The sequence below is a fragment of the Dermochelys coriacea genome, chromosome 1, assembly GCF_009764565.3.
Source record: "Dermochelys coriacea isolate rDerCor1 chromosome 1, rDerCor1.pri.v4, whole genome shotgun sequence".
Lineage (NCBI taxonomy): Eukaryota > Metazoa > Chordata > Testudines > Dermochelyidae > Dermochelys > Dermochelys coriacea.
The window spans coordinates 274,212,131-274,235,143 of record NC_050068.2 but is presented as its reverse complement, the minus strand read 5'-3'; the positions used below and the strand labels follow the sequence as shown (position 1 = coordinate 274,235,143).

The window sequence follows — 23,013 nt, the reverse complement described above, 5'->3', positions numbered from 1 at the left end:
GGCCAAGATTACAGATTTACTGAGAATTCACATTCTTAAAAAAACCCCTAGAGATACCAGGTTATCGTTAGACATTTTTCTCTATGATTGATTATAGATCAGAAAAATATTGTAGAATTTGTAACTAAAAAAGGGAATTTTGGGATGGCCAAATCAGAGCATACATTCTAACCAGAAAGAGCTTTTACTAAGATGTATTTATTAAATACCCTGGGCCAGATATTTCACGGGTCTAAAATGGCATAGCACAGTTGAAGCCAATGGAGTTATGCTCTGCCCCAGGCTGGCATGGTACTTTACAGATATATGGGAAGATGAGCTCCCTGCTAAAATAGAGTAAGATATGTCTATCAAATTATTAATTCCATTTTGTATTATGTATTGAACATGTCTAAACTTGCTCAAGGCAAGCCTATGGAATTGCATTCCAGACAGCTGCCCTGTCTCGGAAAGGTGCTTGATACCTCACTGAAAGACTGTCAATGAGAGCCAGCAACTTGATTGCCTCTGAACTGCTGACCCACTCCCAAGAGACGTTTTTTAAAAAACACATAGGGATCCAAAGGCAGGGGGAGCATGATTGGCGGAGGGGCTGGAGCATCCCAGTGGAGCACATCCCAAGGAAACGGAGCCCTGGTCTACACTACAAAATTACTTCGGTACAACTGTGTCATTCAGAGATGTGAATAATCCACACCCCTGAGCAACACAGGTCAGTATAACTAAGCACCAGTGTAGACATAGCTACAGCCTCTCCCGTCGGCTTACAGCACCTTCACCAGAAGCGTTACAGTGACGCAGCTGCATCAGTGCAGCTACCCTGCTGTAAATTTGTAGTGTAGAACTACCTGTGATAGATCTTAATTAAGAGCAGGCTGTTGCTCTGACAGGTGTGTGGTAGGGGGAAGGCAACTATCATCACATGTAAGAAGGACTTGCAGAAGTGACTCTGGCTAGCTTGAAAAGGTGACAAACCTCAGAGTCCGAGAAGAGATGAGATCAGACCAGGGGAGGGTGCATTTCAAGATCTGTGTTGTGTAACACTCAAGTGCTTTTTTAAAAGTACTCACTGGTTATGAAACTCCTTTATTAAGCTTGTGTTCCTTGCTTTCCTGCCATGTTGTCCCCGAAGGAATTAAACTAGAAGCGCAGAATGGTGGAGCTCTATGGGTGCATGTGAAAGTTATTGGGGGATGCAGGACACTTGGAAAGATTTTGGGATATAAGGTGACTGGGCAGCAGCACCACGCATCTGAAAGGAAGACAGTAGGCAAGAGGTCTGAGTGTGTCCTAGGGACCCAGAGCTAGGCCAAACCCAGTAGGCTTCTAAGCACAGCAATGGGAGTCAGCTCACTATAGATTGGTGGCCATACAGTGGATACAGGACCAGGTTGTAATACCTGCCCAAAGTTTCCTATTTATATAAATTAAGCAAGTAAAGACACCATCTGTTGGCAGTTGTGATGGACACTATCAGGTCACATAGGGAGTCTCAATATTCAGTTGAATGCTGTCAAGAATGACACGCAAAAAGTTGACTTTAAAAATACAGTTAAAAAATATATAGGAAAAAGGGATGGATCCACATAGAAATGTTTTGCAAGTGATACAAATTCCAGTACCCTGCCCTTACCACACAGAGCAGGAAAAAAAAAAAGAGTACTGTACAAGAAGGATGGAATGTTATGTGCATCTCTGCAATGAAATGATCCAATATTAGAGCTTTGGTTTTGAAAAATCCTTTTATCATGAGCTATTTTGAGAATTTTGAAGTCAAAGAAAAAGAAAACCATGAACGGAACTAAATGGCAACTTTTTACACATCTGATAATTACATAGTAGCTATTACATTTCTCTGTAAATTCACACTTCTATAGTTTAGACATATTTACATCCCTCCTCAGTGATTTCAACTGACAGTGCTGATACTGCAGAACCATCTTCCAAGAATTTTTATCATCTCATACTACAATTATACCTGAAAACCCAGCTGTTTTCTAGTAGCCACACAGATTATCAAGAGCAGCAATTTTACTGCTCATACTTAAGGGTGGTTGTTGTTCATGGCAAAAAATTAAAAATGTGACATCTTTTTAAATAAAACAGAAGTCAAAACACACCATAGTTTAAGTTGATTTTACATTAGAAAAGTATTAAATAGCCATTAGCCATAGTTTAAAAGCAGAAAGAGATCACAAATCACCAAATGTAAACATGAACATTTTAATAAAACTGTAGCTAATATATCTTGTTTGATAAAGTATATTATCTATTTCAAAAATAATTAAAACCTAAAACTTGTCATTCCCCCACAATCTACTACTTTGGACTGGATTTAAAGCAAAATGTTTATATATTTATGGTAGTCCTGCTGAGCAGCAAGTTGGCTGGACTGAGAACTATGACTCCTTACAAAGGCCTGAAAAAAAAAATTTTTTCCCCACAGAAGTTATGGCTGTGATAAGCAAACAGCTAAGTTCAATATGCAAGCATTCTGAGCTTTGTTTTCTGCTTTTTAACCCTACTCTAGTTTAGACACTCCTGTACCACCCCTTTAAGTTGGCAGAAACCATGCTGTCCACTTGTGCTGGAAGCCTCCTTTCCAGAAGGTCAGCCTTCTCATATCAATTTATTTCCATAATTAGATTTATCAAAATCTACAGGAAAATAAAGTGAGATCTAGCTCTGTTACTAAATTATCAGACTAATGAATTTATGCTCTGCAGCGGTATTGCTTTAGGCAAGAAAATGGAATAATAAACATTGTGATTCAAGTTCATTTTGGGAAAGAACTTGAAAGTTTTTCCATCTTGGGACTCATTAGAAGGCTAAAGTGATTTTATAACAAATTCTAAATGAGAAACATGTATTAGCTGCTTAGCTCCAGTTTTAAAATTACTTTAATTTTTTAAAAAAATAATTGTTTGCAAATGACTGGCCCATAAAATTGGGAAGTACAGCTCATACATTTCCATGATTCTTTGTGTGAAAAACTCAAAGGAAACACACTAACTTTGTTGAAATAATGTTAATAATATAACACAGGAAATTTAGGATTTAGGGGAGGGATCGGCAAACTCTGGCATGCCGCCAGTCAGGGAAATACACTGGCGGGCTGGGACGGTTTGTTTACCTGCAGCATACGCAGGTTTGGCTGATCACAGCTTCCACTGGCTGTGGTTCACTGTTCCAGGCCAATGGGGGCTCTGGGAAGTGGTGTGGGCCGAGGGATATGCTGACCACCGCTTCCCGCAACCCCCATTGGCCTGGAACGGCAAACCGCGGCCAGTGGGAGCTGCGATCAGCCGAACCTATGGATACTGCAGGTAAACAAACCGTTCTGGCCTGCCAGCAGATTTCCCTGACGGGGCGCATGTCAAAGGTTGCCGATCCCTGGTTTACGGTGAAACTCCTTTGATGGATAATCCTGATGCACGTGGAGTATCTTTTGCAATACAAGGCATTTATAGATCACCCACTGTTTGTACACATTGGAAACATCTTGTAATAAGAACGATGCAAAAAAGAATTCAGCTCAAGCTCTAGAATTGGGGTGATTGTTTGTCAGAGGTCAGTGAAGTCACCAGTTCCAGAATTTCCTGTTTTTAGAGCACCCTGTCTTGCTGTCTGGGTCCCTTGCAAATACTGGAAATGCTGCCTGAGCCCTCTGCAGAGAGCTCAAGAGCTGCCTCTGCTTCCTAACTATCTGGGACACAGAAACCCAAGGCAGTGAGGGGGATGCGGGGTGGGAGTACATATAATTTTGTAAAGATCATAGTGGAGTCAAGAATCCTTGGTGAAATTTAGGTGCCATTGAAGTCCATGAGAGTTTTGCCATGGACTTCAGTGGGCCCAGGATTTAACCCCTTGATTTTATTAAAGTTTGTTATGACTCATCTGACTATTTTTGGAGGGGCAAAATTCTGTGACAAGTGACCAGCCTTAACTATAAGATGTTAATCTCTGTAAAAAGCCAAGAACTTTAGTTTCTTTGTGAAGACACATTTCCTTGACCTTTGAGAAATCCTTAGATAATATGCGAATGGTCTCATGGTACATTATAAATCATTTCATCTGCAGCCCTGTTAATCAAAAAGGCAAAAATAAAATAGTTTCAATAACCTTAATATAACTTGTAACCACAGAACAACATACTGTACCACACTAATGATTCATAATAGGGCAGTCCTAACAAAATTAGTTTCTTGAATGAGAATGGTTTAAGTCCAGGGTATCAAATTCATTTGTCTCAGATTGCCAAATTCCATTTTTTTCAGTCCACGGGGTAAGGTATACATTTAGGATTTTAATATTCAGAATTCACTGAAGAACAACCCACAGACATCAAAGCAAGGTTTTCAGAAAGATCAAAGGTAAAATAGGTCACTGAAGTAGTAATTTAGTCATCATTTGCAAGGTCCTGGAAAAAATTTTGAAGGAGAAATTAGTTAAGGACATTGAAGTCAATGGTAAATGGGACAAAATACAAACATGGTTTTACAAAAGGTAGATTGTGCCAAACCAACCTGATCTCCTTTTCTGAAAAAGTAACAGATTTTTTAGATAAAGGAAACACAGTGGATCTAATTTACCTAGATTTCAGTAAGGCGTTTGATACCATGCCACATGGGGAATTATTAGTTAAATTGGAGAAGATGGGGATCAATATGAACATCAAAAGGTGGATAAGGAATTGGTTAAAGGGGAGACTACAACGGGTCCTACTGAAAGGCGAACTGTCAGGCTGGATGGAGGTTACCAGGGATCGGTTTTGGGACAAATCTTATTTAATCTTTTTATTACTGACCTTGGCACAAAAAGTGTGCTAATAAAGTTTGCAGATGATACAAAGCTGGGAGGTATTGCCAATTTGAGATCGGGATATTATAAAGGAGGATCTGGATGACCTTGTAAAATGGAATAATAGTAATAGGATGAAATTTAATAGTGAGAAGTGTAAGGTTATGCATTTAGGGATTAATAATAAGAATCTTAGTTATAAGCTGGGGATGCGTCAATTAGAAGTAATGGAAGAGGAGAAGGACCTTGGAGTATTAGTTGATCATAGGATGACTATGAGCTGCCAATGTGATATGGCTGTGAAAAAAGCTAATGCGGTTTTGGGATGCATCAGGAGAGGCATTTCCAGTAGGGATAAGGAGGTTTTAGTACCGTTATACAAGGCACTGGTGAGACCTCACCTAGAATACTGTGTGCAGTTCTGGTCTCCCATGTTTAAAAAGGATGAATTCAAACTGGAGCAGGTACAGAGAAGGGCTACTAGGATGATCCAAGGAATGGAAAACTTGCCTTATGAAAGGAGACTTAAGGAGCTTGGCTTGTTTAGCCTAACTAAAAGAAGGTTGAGGGGAAATATGATTGCTCTCTATAAATATATCAGAGGGATAAATACAGGAGAGGGAGAGGAATTATTTCAGCTCAGCACTAATGTGGACACAAGAACAAATGGGTATAAACTGGCCACCAGGAAGTTTAGACTTGAAATCAGATGAAGGTTTTTAACCATCAGAGGAGTGAAGTTTTGGAATAACCTTCCAAGGGAAGCAGTGGGGGCAAAACATCTATCTGGTTTTAAGATTCTACTTGATAAGTTTATGGAGGAGATGGTATGATGGGATAATGGGATTTTGGTAAGTAATTGATCTTTAAATATTCAGGGTAAATAGGCCAAATCTCCTGAGATGGGATATTCGATGGATGGGATCTGAGTTACCCAGGAAAGAATTTTCTGTAGTATCTGGCTGGTGAATCTTGCCCATATGCTCAGGGTTTAGCTGATTACCATATTTGGGGTTGGGAAGGAATTTTTCTCCAGGGCAGATTGGAGAGGCCCTGGAGGTTTTTCGCCTTCCTCTGTAGCATGGGGCATGGTTGACTTGAGGGAGGCTTCTCTGCTCCTTGAAGTCTTTGAACCATGATTTAAGGATTTCAATATCTCAGACATGGGTGAGGTTTTTCATAGGAGTGGGTAGGTGAGATTCTGTGGCCTGCGCTGTGCAGGAGGTTGGAGTAGATGATCAGAATGGTCCCTTCTGACCTTAGTATCTATGAATCTATGACTTAAAATAACATCCCAATTAAATTAATGTTAGCTGAGAAGTTCACACTTTTCAGAGTTTATGTCAGTCTGAAGATTCAGGAAGACAATACTAGATTAGTTATACTATTCTCACTCATGAGGACTTAGGACATCTCTACAGTATAAACTTAAGTCAGCCTATTTTAGATTGACTTACAGTCACCGCAGTAATTACTGCGCTGATTCATACCCACACTGTCCTTCTCCTGTTGGTGATTCATGTCCTGAGCAGGAGCACTTCCACCGACTTAAGTGGGACAGTTTGGGGGGCAGAAAGCCAGGGATCAGCTCTGAACGCAGCTCCCTGCCAGGAGCGTGGCTCCCCACTGGAAATGGGGCAGCTGCACCAGGCTTCTCGTCTCCCCACAGGGAACGAGGCAGCCGCAATGGGCTTCTTGGCTCCCTGCCAGGAATGGGGGCAGCCCCATTTGACTCTGGGTGTAGAGCTCCCTGCTGGTGCAGCCATGCTCCCAGTGGGGAGCCAAGAGGGGCAGGGGGCAGCTGAGCTCCCATCGGGAGATTCGTGACCAGAGTCCAGTCAACTGCTGTGCTCCTGGCGGGGACCTGGAAGCCTGGGCACAGAGAGCCCAGGTGGCAGCCTGAGCTGAGATCCTGGATGGAGCCCAGCTTGGAGCAGAGAAAGAGCAGCAGCCCAGCTGGGGAGCCAGCTTTCTTGTCCATTTCACAGCTCCAGCAGAGCCCTGAAATTGATGAAAATGACAGCCAATAGATGTAAGTAACGTAGTGTCTATAGGGACCTGTGTTGCCCTAACTACACCAGTGTAAGCCCTACACCTCTTGTGAAGGTGGAGTTATTATGTCGGTGTAGTAGGGCACTTACATTGGCGGGAGCAAGACTGTAGTGTGTACACTGACATAATTAGATTGACGTAAGCTGCCTAACATCGACCCAATGCTGCAAGCTGCCTTCCATCAACCAGGCCTCAGAAACATTTTTTTAAATATGAAAGCTCAGATGCTGCAGAATCTGAAAACTCCATGCAGAGCTCATAAATATATCAAACAGAAAAAACAGAGTCCATAGGTGAGATGTTTGAAGCCACTTATTTAAATGGTTGGAGTCTTGTAAATACCAGATATTACTTGTGCCTCCAACTGTCTAAAAAAACAACTTTTTAAATAGGTAGAATACATAAGACAAGAAAATGTAAGATTTATATTTCTAACAGAAGGAGCCTTTTATTCTATTCGTGCTGTATAATGACCTTGGTGAAAATTTTATTGAGACCTGGAGGTGGCATTTGACCATCATAGCAAGTACACACAGCAGGTTCTCAATTCTGGTGATTTAGCATCTTTTTTCTAAAAAGGTCAGTGTGATAGCTCTGTTGACTTGCTTTTGAAAAAAAAAAAAAAATTACCATAGCAACAGTGACACAACTACTATTGATAGGTGCTGCAATTAGTTTTGTAACATGGAATATTTGCTCCACGAACAGAGTGCATTTCTCTTAAGATATCTTAATACAAAAAAATAAAAGCCTAGATGATTGGCAGTGTAGAAAGAATACGCTCTAAAAAAATTACTTCTATAGCCATGAAATTATGGCTTCCAAATGCCCTTAAAAAGGGCTGACTGAACCGGTTCTAATACCCACTTCTCCTCCTACGGATTAAATTTTGAATATTACATTAAAATTGTCACTTAAATCTCAGAGAAAACTTTATTTAAATAAAAAGCTTAAAAAGCTGTAGATAAGATTTCTCTAAAAAGAAAGCACTTTTTGCTCATTTAAATTCTGTGCTTTTTAGGAGCATTTTATAGATTATTTCTTCATGTTGCAATACTAGATTATAGCGACTTCAAAAATATATATAAATCACAAGAAATATTATCTATTTAGACAAATATATAATTTCTGTAATCTTTATAATTTCTAAATCTCTTTTGACTTGAGCCTGTTGTCACTGAAATCAATGGTGACATATGCCCACTGACCTCAGTATTACAGGAACTATTTCTTTCAAATCCTAAATTCTGGTAAATGTTCCCCATGCAAATATTTATAGACTGGAAAAAAAAAAGGGGGAGGGGGGCTTAATTCTGCTCTGATATGCTAGTGTAAATCCAGATTAGCACCACTGAAGCCAATAGTTGCATCTCTTTATTACAGCAAAATGTGATCCTCAGTCTATTACTCAATATAGACTTGATTACGGTAGTCCAACATTCTGCATAGTCAGAGATTACAGGAAGTTCCTCATTCTTTACTTTGACAGAAGAGGTCTGGCGTATAGCATATATACTAAAATGCTGATTTCCAAACTGCATGCTATATTTTTATGTTAATAGAATAAAACAATGTTTTATAGAACAGCAGCCAAGCTCAAGGCACTTTATACATGCATTTTGACTCCCTTTACACCTGAGTAACTCCATTGTCTTCCAAATTACTACTACTACTACTACTACTAAATCTTTATGTAACGGTAATGCCCAAAGACCGCATTTGGGACTGGGTCCCCATTATGTTGGTCTCTTTACAAACACAGAAAAAACAGAATCTCTGCCCAGAAGGGTTTAGAATCTAACAGAAGATTATGAACAGTACAGGATGGGGAAGCAACATACAAGCAAATTAATCCGGTGAAGAACTGGCACATCTTAATTAGTTACACTTGTATTCCATCTAATTGAGGTAAAGGTTGGGAGTAGGAAAAAGAAAGGAGAAGAGGAGTAATCATAGTTCATCCCCTGCCTAGCCATGATGATCATTTGTAGTCTTCATGGCAGAGATAAGTCTTAGGACGAGAGTAGAAGGAAGATAAGAGAACTTGTTTAGATTTTAACAGGGCATTTTTACCATGCATAAGGGGCAGCATGAAAGAAACCATGGAGATGATTATGGGAGAAACTGACTGGTGGGTAGTAAAGTCTGAGAATGCTGGCAGAGCAAAGGCAGTGGTTGACATCACAATAGGTTACTAGAATAAATAGGCTGGGTGGGGTTAAGTTATGAAGGGCTCTAGGCAAAGCCAACACATGTATAAATTTGGAGATGAAGGTGAGTCAGATGAGAGACTCCAGGACAGGGTTGATGTGGTCAGGACATTAAGCCAAGATTATTTTAGCAGCAGAATTCTGAATAGACTTGAGCAGAGAGATTGCAGTAGTTAAGGCCAGGAAAGAAGAGGTTGCAGTAGTCAAGGTGTGACATGAGGGCTTGGATGAGAGCTTGGGCTGTGTGAACAGAGAGGAGAAAAATACAGATTTTAGAGGTGCTATATTAGGAAAAAATGGCAATATAAGGATTCAGTGAGAGGATAGAGTCAAAGAGGACATCCAGGCAATGTTCCCTCAATGAGTGAGAATAAAGTGGAGGAGAGGAGAGGGTTTGGTGGGTGAGAAATCAAGAACTCAGTTTTGGCCATATTGAGTTTAATTTGATGTCTGGACATTCATGATCAAAGACAAACTGAGTTACATTAAATGTAAAGTTTCAGAGTAGCAGCTGTGTTAGTCTGTATTCGCAAAAAGAAAAGGAGTACTTGTGGCACCTTAGAGACTAACAAATTTAACTACCAGTAAGTGTAACTAAGGGTATAATTTGGCCCTTTTACACAAACAGTGAAGTAACTCAAGCAAAACAGATATAATTGTGCATTTAGCATTAGCTCCTGTGGCATCCCGGGAACTATAGTCTGTTTTAGTGAGAAAAGAACAGTTAAGGTATATAATGTGGAACTTTGAAACAAGTTCCTTGGGTTAATGGAGAAATAAGGCAAATCTATACCAACAGAACTGGAACTCACTATGTAGATTTCTAGCACAATGGGGACCTGGTCCATATCTGGGGGCTTCTAGGTGCTTCAGCAATAAAAATAACAAACAACAGACTTTATTATGCTCTCCATTTACACGATTGATCCTTGTAGCTCAGTCTCCTGCAACCAATGATAACAAGAGGCATTTTTCATTTCAATTCAGATATTTTGCTTTGAAGTGCATAAATGTTGCCAAAATGCTTAAAGTTAAAATATTTATATATTTTAAATGATGCCCAAACTGAATGTTTGATCACTTAACTCTTTGGAGTATCTACATTTGTATGCATTAATGATATACTATCTCTAGATCATAAAATGTCAATGAATATAAAAGAAATGCAACAAATCAACATAAAAGCTCACGTTTCCAAATACACTGCTATCATTTCACTACTCAGCCATTTCCAAAATAAAGGCAATAGCTCCTTTGAATTTAAGCATTAAAAGGTTTCTTTGGAGGGGAAGGGAATAGCATTTATGAAGAGCATGTAATCCTGACATCCTGAAACCAGTAGCACAACTTCCATTGCCTTCAGTGGAGCCATGATTTCATCCATAGTCCATTGTTACAGAAATCTGAAAACCCTGCCGAATCAATTCAGTTTTGAAGTATTCTGTGAAATACTGTAGTTTGTTATTGCTGAAGTCTGAACAATCAGTGCTCGATATGAATTACTCTCCACCCTTGTATACAGGTGTGTTTGACACATCGGGGGGTCAATTTAGCAGGTCTAGTGAAGAGCCGCTAAATCGATGGCAGAGTGCTCTCCAGTAGACTCCATACTCCAGCTCCCCGAGAAGAGTAATGCAAGTCTCCCATTGACACAGCACAGCGAAGACACCACGGTAAGTTGACCTAAGCTACATCAACTCTGGTTATGTTATTTACATAGCTGGAATAGTGTAACTTAGGTCAACTTACCCTGGTAGTGTTGACATGACATTAGGCTCTAAAACCACTGTAGTTTAAGATCCATAATACATAGCCTCCCTATGCCATTCCCTATGACAAGCTCTCAATAGTTCAGTATACTTAAAAGGACACCATCAACTTGTAATAGTCTTTTTAAAAATTAGAGTTAAAGTAGTTTAAGGTACGACACCTATCTCCAAGTCCTGCTCCCAATTTTTGTGGTTTTATAGTGATGACTTGTGTGTGAAACACCCACATAAACTGACCATAAAGGAGAGAGAGAATACACAAGTAAGTGAACTGGAAAAAATAGAAAAAATTTCCCTTCTAGTCTCTGTATTAGTCCCAGGCCTAAATTCCACTCACTACACGGGCAGTCATCTGCCACATGTATCCACCTGCAGGGTCTAGCCCTTAGGTGCTAGCTCTTGTAACAGATGTAGGTAACAAAATTCATATAGGAGTAAAGTTTTTTAAGCTAATCATCCTATTAAGATGAGCTATCACAAGAAAACAGTGTGAATGCTCATATTGAATGCAAATGTATTGCTCCCTACGTTTACGTTTTATTCAGTTTTAAGCCATAAATTGTTAAATTGGAAGAGCTAACAGATTTATTCCATCTGAAAATATGACAATTCATAAAAATTGGTGATGATGTTCTTTCAAAATAGTTTGTCCTTTATTTAGCTAACCCTAATAATCGGTTCTGTTATTTAAAGTTACTCTTACAACATTTGAGGAAACAAAACAGAATGTTCTTCAAACAGAAACTATTATCCTGAATGAACATTTAAATAATTTGGAATTAAGATGAAGGGAACTGCGGTGAAGCACTAAGTGTTTGAGAAGGACCACAGCAAACAAATTGAGGAATTAGGAGAATACACTGTGTGCCTGATGGACATGAGAACTGGCCAAAGAAAACAGCATAAGGACATCTGAGATGTGCTGGCACTAAATGCAAGCAACGTAACACTGAAGTCTTTAATGCAACCTTAACCAATGATCTTGCAACCATTTCACCACGAGCAACAATTTGGGTTGAAGGGAAGTTCTAGATGATAGAGGTTGTTAGGGGATATTTACTGCTGAACACTTAAGAGCTATGGACCAGATCCTCAGCTGCTCGAAATCAGCATAGTTCCAGTCAATGAACTACACCAATGGAGCTGCACCAGATGAAACCAGTCAAGGATAAGGCCCTATATCTATATGTAGCTGAACATTGCACTCATGTGATTAACAGTTAAGAAATATTTTTTTATGTTTAATTGAATTTAATTCTAATAAACAGGTGCCAGTCTGACAACCCTGAAGAATGAAGTCCTATTAAACACAAACTGGTACAAAACGATAGTACAAGTTATCCTACATGATCACTCTTCCCTATTCTGCTTCAGTTGTGACCTGGATCAAATCTAAGGGTAAAGAGGGAATCCTTATTGAAACTATCTGCTAAGCCTGCTAACAAAAGCATCTAATGTAAAGGTGTTTTTTTAAATTATGTGAATATTGTAGAAACTGGGCTAATACCAACAATTTATTTCAGGTGGGCCAAATATCCTTCAGTTCTAAACACTTTTGGTCACCCATCTGGTTTACCATTCTGGTCCCAGTTATCCAAAAGGTATCAAAATATTTACTTTAATCTCTCCTTAAAACTTAAGTGTACTTCCTTCCTTCCATTGTTTAATATTTTAAGAAGAGGTTTTTTTTTTAAAAAAAGTCACTTACCAGTTTTGTAATGTCATTCACATCATCTGTCACTGGATTCCCACAGGGACTTTGGGCTTTGACAAGAGGATTAAGTAGGAGCAGTTGAAGATAAAAGCAAGTGATAATCCAAGTCTATATAAAAAGAGAATATTGATCTGATAAAAATCTTCAAAATCATACTGATTACAATCAGTAACGTGAAAAACAAGATTTCAAAACATTGCCTTGGCTATAAAGATGGGAAGAAAAGACTACTTTCCTCACTGTTTATACTTTTGTTTTTAAACAAGGATGACAATAGTTCTTTATGGTAGTACAGTGGCTTTCGTGCTTCAAGAACACACACACACGAACAAAAACTTTGATTGTGATAGTCAACAGTTTAACAAAATTAGCAGCATAATCAGGTTATTGCTGACTAGTCAAATCTTTTAATTAAATGTCATCCCTGATCATTAAAATGTATGTACAGTATATTCCATTCCAGCAGATAAATTCCAGGAATAACTAGCCATACTAGAACTGAAATCTCTAGAAAACACTCCTATGGAAGTCAAAATGCAGCAAAACATAATACACCTTCATATATATTCAATAATTACATACATGTTCATCTAAAGTACAGAAAATATGGGTAATACTGACCAGTTTCAAAAAGGAAAAAACTATGAACATGTTAACTGAGAAGTTAGCATTTAGCATGGAAAAAAATAGACAAAAATTATTGCTTTAAGTGACAAACGAATTTTTGTGCAACAGTATCTTGAACAGATTCTTGTGTGACAGAATCAAGTGTTTTGGCAATAGTGGCTTTCATATGTGAAGATTAGCAACATCTTCAACAGGCCAGTAAACAACCTGGATACTAAGCCTACTATAGAGTCAGCCAGAGTTTACTTTATTCACCGTCCACATGGCAGGGGTCATATGAAATACACTTAAATGATCAGACATTTTCCAGGAAGGATGTGGTTAGAAAGTAGTAATGGGAAAATTGTTTCTCAGCCATCAGATCTTTCTTTTGCACAGCTTGATTCCCCATGCAAACTTATTCAACATTAAATGCAGTTGCTGGGAGGAATGGTTGGACTTCATGGACTCAAATAACGCTGATAATGCCAGTACCATTCAGATAACTGTCTGCAACGTGCAGATGGATGAGGAGGCGCAAATTGATGTTAAACCCTAGCAAGACAAAAGATGATACAGACTGGCAGAAGGGAACACTCTGAAAAGGTTACATTCATGGTATAGACTACACCAGTTGGAGACAATCATACCACGTCAAGTCAACATGCAGCTTAGGAGTACTTCTGGACCCTTCATCAATGCTGAGCTCTCATGCAGTAGTGTCCATACAATACTCTATCCTCTCCAGCTGGCTAGAAGACTGTCACAGCAAGGCAGAGGATGACCTGGCTTCAGTAGTACATGCCTCTGTTCCCTCCCATCTGTAATACATCAATGCAATATACCTAGGTTTGAGAGACTCAGCCCTGAGGAAACTCCCAACTGGTGCAGAATGCAGCAAATTGCATCTTCAGCAACACCTGTGACAAGCAAAACATCCCAGTACTCTGGGATTGTTCATGCTGCTGGCTTCCTGTAGAATACCATGACAAGTTTAAGCAGTAAATCTTTATCTTCAGAGTGCTAGATGATCTGAGCTTAGGACTCAAAAGACTGCCTCAAACTCTGGGACTTTGCTGTTAACAACTTCACTCCTGGCACAATCGTCTATCTTGTCACAGACAAAGGCAAGGGCAAAACCTGTTTGTAAGGGCAAAACCTATTTGTGCAGGAGACTGAACCTCCATTGGGACTGTGGAACTTGTTCCTCCAGGAACTAAGATTTCTCTCAAATCTTTCCACTTTCTAGGACAAATGAAAAGCTCATTTCTTCTTTCAGCCTTGTGTTCAAACAGTATAGAGCACATTAGCTTAAAAAAAAAAATCCAAAACATGAAAATTTTCTCTAGGGAGCTGAATAGGGAGGAGTGATACATGAGAAATATTAAGCACCAATTTACTTCATTATTAGAAGGCACTCACATACCATGGTGAGGATGCATACAGTACAAGAATCTAAACAGAACAGATCATAATGGCAACTATTTTATAAACAGCTGTTAAAAATCAATCATCCTAGCTTTCAAGTGAATATTAACTGACCATTCATTCATGGGCAGCGGGGGAACCCCCCTTTGGGAAGGCTCCCTCCCTCCGAGTTAAATTAGGCACCTAACTACCTCTGAAGTGCTGGACTTGGTCGAACCCCTCTCCAACACTTCCTACTGGTTACCTCAAGCTGCTCCCTGCTCTGCTTGCTAGCTAGCTTCTGTGAATCCCTTTTTTGGCACTTATCTCTCCCTGTCCATTGTATAGGGAGCCTAGTCACCAAACCTGGGCAGGTTGAGGAGTCTATTGTGTGCTTAAAAGTTGGGTATTGCAACACTCATTGTTGCCACACCTAAGTCTCTTTGAGGATGTAGCCCTTTCCCTCTTTGTGCTTCAGTCTCCCTATCTGTAATATGGGGATAAGAATACTAATCTTCTTTGTAAAGATTGTTGAGATCTACTGATGAAAAACACTATATAAGAGCTAGGCATTATGTTTCCTATGAGTGAAAATTATCTTGCCCCCAAAACTGAAGAACCTGGAGGAAACTGAGGAGAGCCTCTGATTCTCTCTCAACAGGGCTGTTCCTGTGGATTTTTCCTATGGGACAGCAGGATATGGCACAAGATTGTAATTAAAAAAATGCAGTAAATATGATAACACTGCAAACAGGTAATGGGTGGCATTTGGCTTCAAAATGCACCTCTTCTACTCTCAGAGTTACAATAGTGCAACACCCTTTGCAGTTACCAAGAGCTTTACACATGAAAGCTAATCGTGAATAAGGTAGGGTGTGACTTTAAAATTAATTTTCCTGATTGACTCCATGTGTGGATACTCCCTATCCTGGAATAAGAGTGCTCTAAACTAAATTAGCTTAATATACTTAAGACAAAGAATAGCTAATAAGAAACAATCTCTTTGTCGACAAACTAAGATTCAGGGCTGTTTCCAAACACGTTCTTTGGAGAAGCAGACTGTTGAAGCATTGTTTACTCACCTGCTCACTGCATCAAATTTTGTTCTGCTTTACATATAACAATGAGTCATATCAGTGTACTAAGGGCAGAATTTCACCTCACATGTCTAATGAGCAGGGAAGTAATTGAATCCTTATATAGAAGGGTATTTTTGCTATCCAAAGTGCCAAGCAGACCTGAACCAAATTAGCAGCTCCAATAAAAGTAGTACCACATATTAGACAACAAATTGGACTTTGAGACCTCTTGTTAGTTACTATACTTCATATGGTAATACCTTAGAGGTGTAGGCTATACATAAATTTTGAGAACAACAAAAAGAACTTTACTCATATGCCACAGTTAAACTATACAATTATATATCTAATGTAAGTAATCAGATAAAAAGTTGTGGTTCATTTATAACTTTTATAAAATACATACGCTTTGTGGATTTTGAGGTATCAAATGCAAGTTTTCTTGTCCATTTATTTCCTATTGTAGGTGATCTGGGAAGTTTAAACTTAATCCCATCCCACAGCAGCTGAGAAGCTGCAAAACTATTGCTGCTCTGAACAAGTTATCAAAATACTTTATTTATATGTACATATTGATATCACATGTGCACATGCATGCACACACACACACACACACACACACACACACAACTGCATAGACTAGAGAGCTAAAGGATATTTGTGTTATTTGCTCTTCATCTGGAGCCAACTTTCTAGTTTCATCAATACAAGTTTTGTTAAATCGAGGATGGCATAACATGAGCCACTGTGAACTGTCACGCTGTCTGGAGTGCCTCACAACTGTGAGTGCCTATCTCAGGGCAAACCATCAGAAAACAGGACAGACACCCCAAACTGGTGATGTGTTCTATAATTAGATTTCACCAAGCCAGTAAGAAATGTGAACTCCTGGATCACCGTAACAGTCTTACTGCAGAGTCACAGACAGTCCCAGTCCCAGTCTCCAGTCTCCAGTCTAAATTGTCACGCACACAAAATGGATTTAGTGATAAATGGTCAGGTTGCTCCCAGTCCTAAGAGACGAGTCACTTGCCCCCAGATCAATCGGTACCCTAGCTCTTACACCAAAGACAATTCTGTAGCAAATCCTATAATAAACAATCTAAAGGTTTATTAACCAGGAAAAAAGGAATAAGCGTTATTTACAGGTTAAAGCAAGCAAAAACGTACACACACAAATGAGTTATCATCTAAATCCTAAGAGTGACAGAGCTGTATCTATCAATTCAAAATGTCATTGAGGGCAGACCTAGGGTAACCCCTGAGGATCTCTGCTTCAGTTGAGTGTCTGGCCCTGTCAGAGTTCAAACAGCCAAAAAAAAAAAAAAAATGGAAAATTTTCCTATGACTTGTTTTATTTCCTTCACTCAGCTTTCCAAATCCATAGGGCGAGCTTCCTTGCACGTAGAATTTCCAAGATGAGATAGGGCCATTAACCCATCCTTCATATAAAGATATTTGTTGATGGCCCATCTGATTTTGACAGTGCTTCTGGATGGGTGGGGGTAGGGGAAGGATGATTCCCATACCTGGGTTATCGAAGTTATAAAGCAAAATTTACATATTTTCTTATAGCATGGAATACAGACATTGCAAGTGAGATTAATGCATGCAGAAACTTACAAGCATTTCATAGACTCTAAAAGCTAAATACATTCTTATACGAGAAATACCTATTGTTAGCAAAATTAACATACAGGTGAACTGGTCTGGTCTCCAGCTATGAGTTTGTTAGTTCTTAGCTAATGTTTGCAGTCTTGACAAGAGGGCATCAGGCCTGCCAGCATCAATCAAGGATAGCATAACATGAGCCATCGTGAACGTCACAAATTTATAAAAAAAGTTTCCAGCTTTACTTTTAAACAGGTATAAAAAAGTTATTAGTACAGTACATTTTAATGTATACTGGAAAAGCTTACAGATTTCCACATACAGTCTGAGGGTGATACTTTCAAAGCAGGGATTTAGCCACACATTCAACTGAAGTCAAAATTAACTGAAGATGTGTGACTAATCACCTGCACTACTTTCAGAATCTCCACTTGCCTGCTTAGTAAGCTACATGGCACCTGTTGACAATTTCATAGTGGAAAGAATGCCAAAGGAATAAATGACAGGTGTGTATGTCAGGAGAAGCATGAATAAATACCACTAACTGTCAGGAAAAAATGTTTTCCTAACTACAATTTTTTGCCAGAAAAATATTCTGAAAGGACAAACATATAAATAAAAAAACCCACTTTCAACATTGCTGCCTCCCTTGCTTTCTTTTACGCATGGTTAGCTAGCCTCACCCTATTTTTATTTTAGGAATAGGGAATGTACTCATCTATTCCCTTATTCTGAAGCCTTCTGAATTGTGAAAATGTAAACAATGCCAGGAAAAGGGGAGAGGCTGAAACTAGACTAGGAGAGATTAGTTCAGAGCAAATTTCAAGAATGGGTAATTTGATTGCTCTCAAGCTATAAAGCATCTGCCTTTTGAACTAGTCCACAGTATTTTAGAGATTGGCTAAAGGTCTAAAGTGCAGCAGACTTCCGTCTCACAGTGTAACATGTGAGTTATGCTGGTTAATATGGAGCAATTTCATAAGGGGAAAAAAATTAGGGGAACACCAAAGTTTAAAAAAAAAAAAAACACCACGCACTAGAAAGCTTGGACATTTTCCAGAAGTCTAGCTTGTAGTGATAGCGTGGTTCCAACTGTAACTATGGAGAAGCTGTTGCTGCTCAATAATAAATTACTTACAAGGAAAAGAGGTAGCAACCACCTGGCAAGGCAAAAGAAGCCAGATAAAAATACAGAGAGCTGCTGTTCTACATTACAAAATTTCATAGTGTTCAAACAAAGGCCACATCTACATTAGCACTTATGTTGGCAAAATTTATATTACTCAGGGGTGTGAGAAAAAAAAACCACACACCCCTGAACGACATAAGTTTATTTGGCATTAGCGTTCATGTGAACGTAGCTACCACTGCTGATTGAGGTGGTTTTAAGTCATCCAAATGGGATGGGTGTGGTGGATAGTTAATCCGCTTACCCCAAAGCAGAAAAGGGTAAGAAACCCAATCTCAGTCCAAAAAACAAAGTGAGGGACTTTGGAACACTGCAGTGGGAACCACTGGTTTAACCAATTTTGAATCAGCACCCGAGACTGTGTATTCTGTAAGAGAAGGAGCCATATTTGACACCCTAACTCCTGCCCTTCAAGCACTGCTCCACACCAATGCTTGAACTGCATTGACAATATTATGTAGATGAGGGGTCCTCCACCATTTCTCCTTCCCAGGATCCCAAAACCACCAAAGTTCCTTGCAGCAAGGCATACAGTTCTCCAGAGTCAATACAGGCCACAAACGATTGAGAGACTGGAATCATAGCAATAAGTTGCAAGCTGTTTGGCACATTGAATGTGTGGCAGGGGCTTGATCGGGGCTTCTCCCATCTTCTCACCCACCCAGCAAACACAGGACTACTTCAAGCATCCACAGTCTCCTGAAGCACCGCTTCCTTACACCAGAACAGAACCATGTCTTTGTCTAGTGAGACGTAGGAAAGAAGAGGCAGAAGCTGCAGTAAGTCTGGGTAAGAGTAGGGAGGTGGCAAGGCAGGAGCAGGACAGCTACAGAATCAGCAGAAAGGAACAACCTCCTCCTTGCCTCCCCTCCCTATGAGCCTTAACAACTGTGGGATTTTAAAAGTTTTTTATTTTCTCAAGAAAGGGATGCAACCTAATAAATACCCCTTGTGACCCACTTCCAGGACATCCCAAGTCATCTGAGAAATCCTTCTGTAGACAATGCTTACTGCAGAAAATGTGAATTACTTATACTGAAGTAATTTCTTTAGTTAAAGAAATTATAATCAGCCTTGAAGACTTAAAAAAAAGGAAGATGAAGATGCTTATTTGATAGAACCCTTTCCCGATTCCACTGTATTCAGTAAGCACATGTAACCTTAAATCCTCTGTTATTGCTGATTTCAAAAAGCAACTGAGACTGTTTTTATTTTGGTATATTTTAACATGGGTGGGGAGTGCAGATAAGGATAACAAAACAGATTTAAATAATTCATCATGAAATAATAAGATTTATTTAGAACTCTGACAAATAGCAGGACTACAGAAGTATTCATTAAACTGTGTCATTTTGTTATGGTACTCAATGCATTCTGTAAACAAACACACATGTAAATATTTCACGTTACTTTTATATCCATAGTATCTTTGTGTGATATCTAAAATAGTTAGCACACAGATATAGTTAATGTTTGTGTGTGGTGGTGGTGGGAATTAGTCAACTAATGTTACAAATTTAAGAGTGGGAGGGGTGCAACTAATCTGTATCTAATTTTAGTTCAGAAGGCTCTTTCGCCTATACTAGTTGTTTTAGCCTTATGTAGCATTCTTCCTCGGACTTCCCATAAACTTCACATCCACATAAACTGTTCCCTCCATCCTTGTTGAATTTCACTCATTTTCCTTTGGAAGATTTCTGAGGTACTTAGGAGGGTTAATGGGAGAGGACAAAAGCAGTGTATTTTGAATGGTTTAATCTGTTTGGCAATGTGACGTTGGAGTGGAACTTGCCAGAATCCACTAGCTGAACGTAGTGAGGAAAATACTGTTGCCACAATGAACTTGGCGATTATGGGGCTTAGTCTCCTCTCAATTACACTTGTAGTAAATCAGGAGTAACGAATTTCAAGTCAACACATTACAATAGTCTAAAAATAGTTAAGTGGAAATAGAAAATTACATATTCCATTGTGGAATACCTTTCCCTCTTTACTGCTCCAATTAGCTTCTCTACGTCTATGCAGTTAGAGACATCCCCCCTCCCACCCCGCCCTTTCCCCATAATGGGCATCATAGCAACACATCGCTCTGTCAGTGCGACAACACTGTATTGCACCATTCGTCTTCTCCACATAGTTCAGGATCTCAGGATAATCACTGTGCTCTTCTGCACTTCCAGGTTCACATCATGATGCCTCAGTAGAACTGCTGTGGCATGCTACGCTTTCTGCTCCCCTTGACAGATGCAGCAGCAGCAGCAGGCAATCTGTTACTGCTGAACTTAGTGATATACAGAATTGTACCTGTGCACTGCAGTACAGTGTATGAGTCTCTAGTGGCATATAAGATTTACTATTATAATACATCATGCACAAGATTGAAATAGAGAGAATTTTCAATAGTCTAGTAATTTTTCATTAAATTTATTACAATACAATGTTTTTGCTCAGTTTAATGTGTCATTTTTCTGTAGGGATACTAATACAAAATATTAGACTGTCCTCTACAAAAACACTATTGCCAAAAAACACTCTGTCCGCTCTTTAATCTTGCATGCCAATCTGTGATGCAGGCAGTTTCCTTGTGTCCCTTAACGTGCTTTGGATGACAGCCAGTAAGCTTAGCTTTCAAACACTGGGAAACTTAGTTACCAAGAAACAGGTACTTCGGCCTAGATGCTGGTCTCTTGAGGTCATGTTAACTATATCCATTTAAATATTTACTGATTTTAATCTATCAAATAGCATTCTGATTCTGTTAGGAACTAAGAGTTCTTTGAGTCTCTTCTGCACATTCCTGTTCTCGGGATGCACCAACCAGTGCAGCAATGACTGTGGAATCTTCTGGTAGCAGGCCTGTTAGAGTGCTCACACATCCTTCCCATCCCTATGCCCAGTATACGATCACATTCTGAGGGCAAGGCATTAGGGGGCTTGTGCCTGTTGTCCCCTCAGTTCCTTCCAAACGCAGCAGAGAAAGGATGTGAACCTCTCTGGATCTCCCAGCTTCATAGCTAGAGTGCCATTTTACCTTTTAGACTAGTTATTAGGAAATGTTATAGTTCGTTTTTAGGATAGTTCAGATTAGCATTTTAGCTTTAAGTAGGAATACTTACCGGTACTGACATGGAACATTCTAGCACACAGCAGCATGGGTTTAAGAGATGCGTATTGTGCCCAGGTGTGTTCCCAGCATCTGAAGTGCATGTTCACTTCCTGAAAGGCCTAAATGAGACTCATTCTCTGGCACACTGTGCTATCTGCAGCACATGTACTTCTCGAGCCTGGAAGGAGGGACAGAACAGACTTCAGGCCCTTCTGTTACAAGAGGCCTCGTCAGTCAAGTCTCTGTGATGCAATAATTTTAACGGATGCAAAAGGAAGGATAGGAGACCTGAATTGGCTCCGGGCACTTGTGGATCCAAGAAAGTATCACTTGTGGCATCTTAGAGACGAACACATTTATTTGAGCATAAGCTTTTGTGAGCTACACAAAAGCTTATGCTCAAATAAATGTGTTCGTCTCTAAGATGCCATAAGCACTCCTTTTCTTTTTGTGGATACAGACTAACACGGCTGCTACTCTGAAACCTGTCAAGAAAGTATCAGTTATGAAAACTTTTGCCTTGGCACAAAGCTCCAGTTCCAAGACAACTGAGCTTCCAGTAGCCAAATCCTCTGATCTGGCACCAAAACTATTATGGTCTCCTTTGGAACCAGTACCAGATAGAGACCCTAAGGATCCGGACAACTGACTGGAGCCAACTACAGTACCTAATTTGCAAAGTGCTATATTATCTAACACACTGACTTTTTTGGTTAGGTAAGAATAGAACATGGATGCCCTCTGGCTATATCAACTGTAGTTGTAACTTTACAAAAAGCAATGGATAAGATGCTAGGCATCACCCAGTGATGTAAACACTAGGCTTGGATCCTCAAAGCACCTAAGCACCTAACCTCCAGTTTTAGGCACCCAAGTCTCATTTTTAGGCACCACTGCAATCCATAAAACCCCCGCTCAGCTCTTGCCTCACTCTGTAGGCACCTAAACTCATTTGGCCCCTAAATTTTTGCAGTAAAAGTTCCCTTGGTGCCTATGTTTTTACCACTATGCCCAAAACATTGCCTATGCTAAAAAACTCTGTAACCATGATTCACCTCGTAGAATCAAGGAGTTGTAGTGTGTCATCTCTACAGACTTTCATCGCTGTTTCTCCTGAAAATACTGGTGATAAATTACTGCAATGAAATTTGCTAGTGAAGACACAGCCTAATGCAAGAGCATTTGTATCATCTTGTGTAACTAGAATTGCTTTCCTGCTTAAGCCTTTGTTTACCTAATAGCTCAAACATTCAGATCTTAGTAAGCAAAAAAATGCCCACCCTTTGCCAGCTGTGAATGTGAAGAGGAAAAGTTTTACAGGACAATGATTCTAGTCTTCCATAGCCAGTCTAAGATGGCAAAAAAGCTTTGTAAAAGAACCCTGATTAGACAGCATTGAGCTTGCAATGTAGAATGCCTTGTGTTCAGCCATTCAAGGTCATTATTTATAGCCACTAGCTATATAATTCC

The 23,013-nt window shown here is 39.5% G+C and overlaps 1 protein-coding gene across 2 annotated transcripts in view; it reads right to left on the bottom strand.

The window, feature by feature from the left end:
* The window catches only part of KITLG (KIT ligand), a 98,693-nt gene that overhangs the window by 51,740 nt on the left and 23,940 nt on the right, over positions 1-23,013 (bottom strand). For both annotated transcript variants that reach the window (XM_043492506.1, XM_038417715.2), the window contains exon 2: positions 12,540-12,653. In XM_043492506.1, the coding sequence (XP_043348441.1) occupies positions 12,540-12,653 (114 nt within the window). The remainder of the gene's footprint in view (positions 1-12,539; positions 12,654-23,013) is intronic.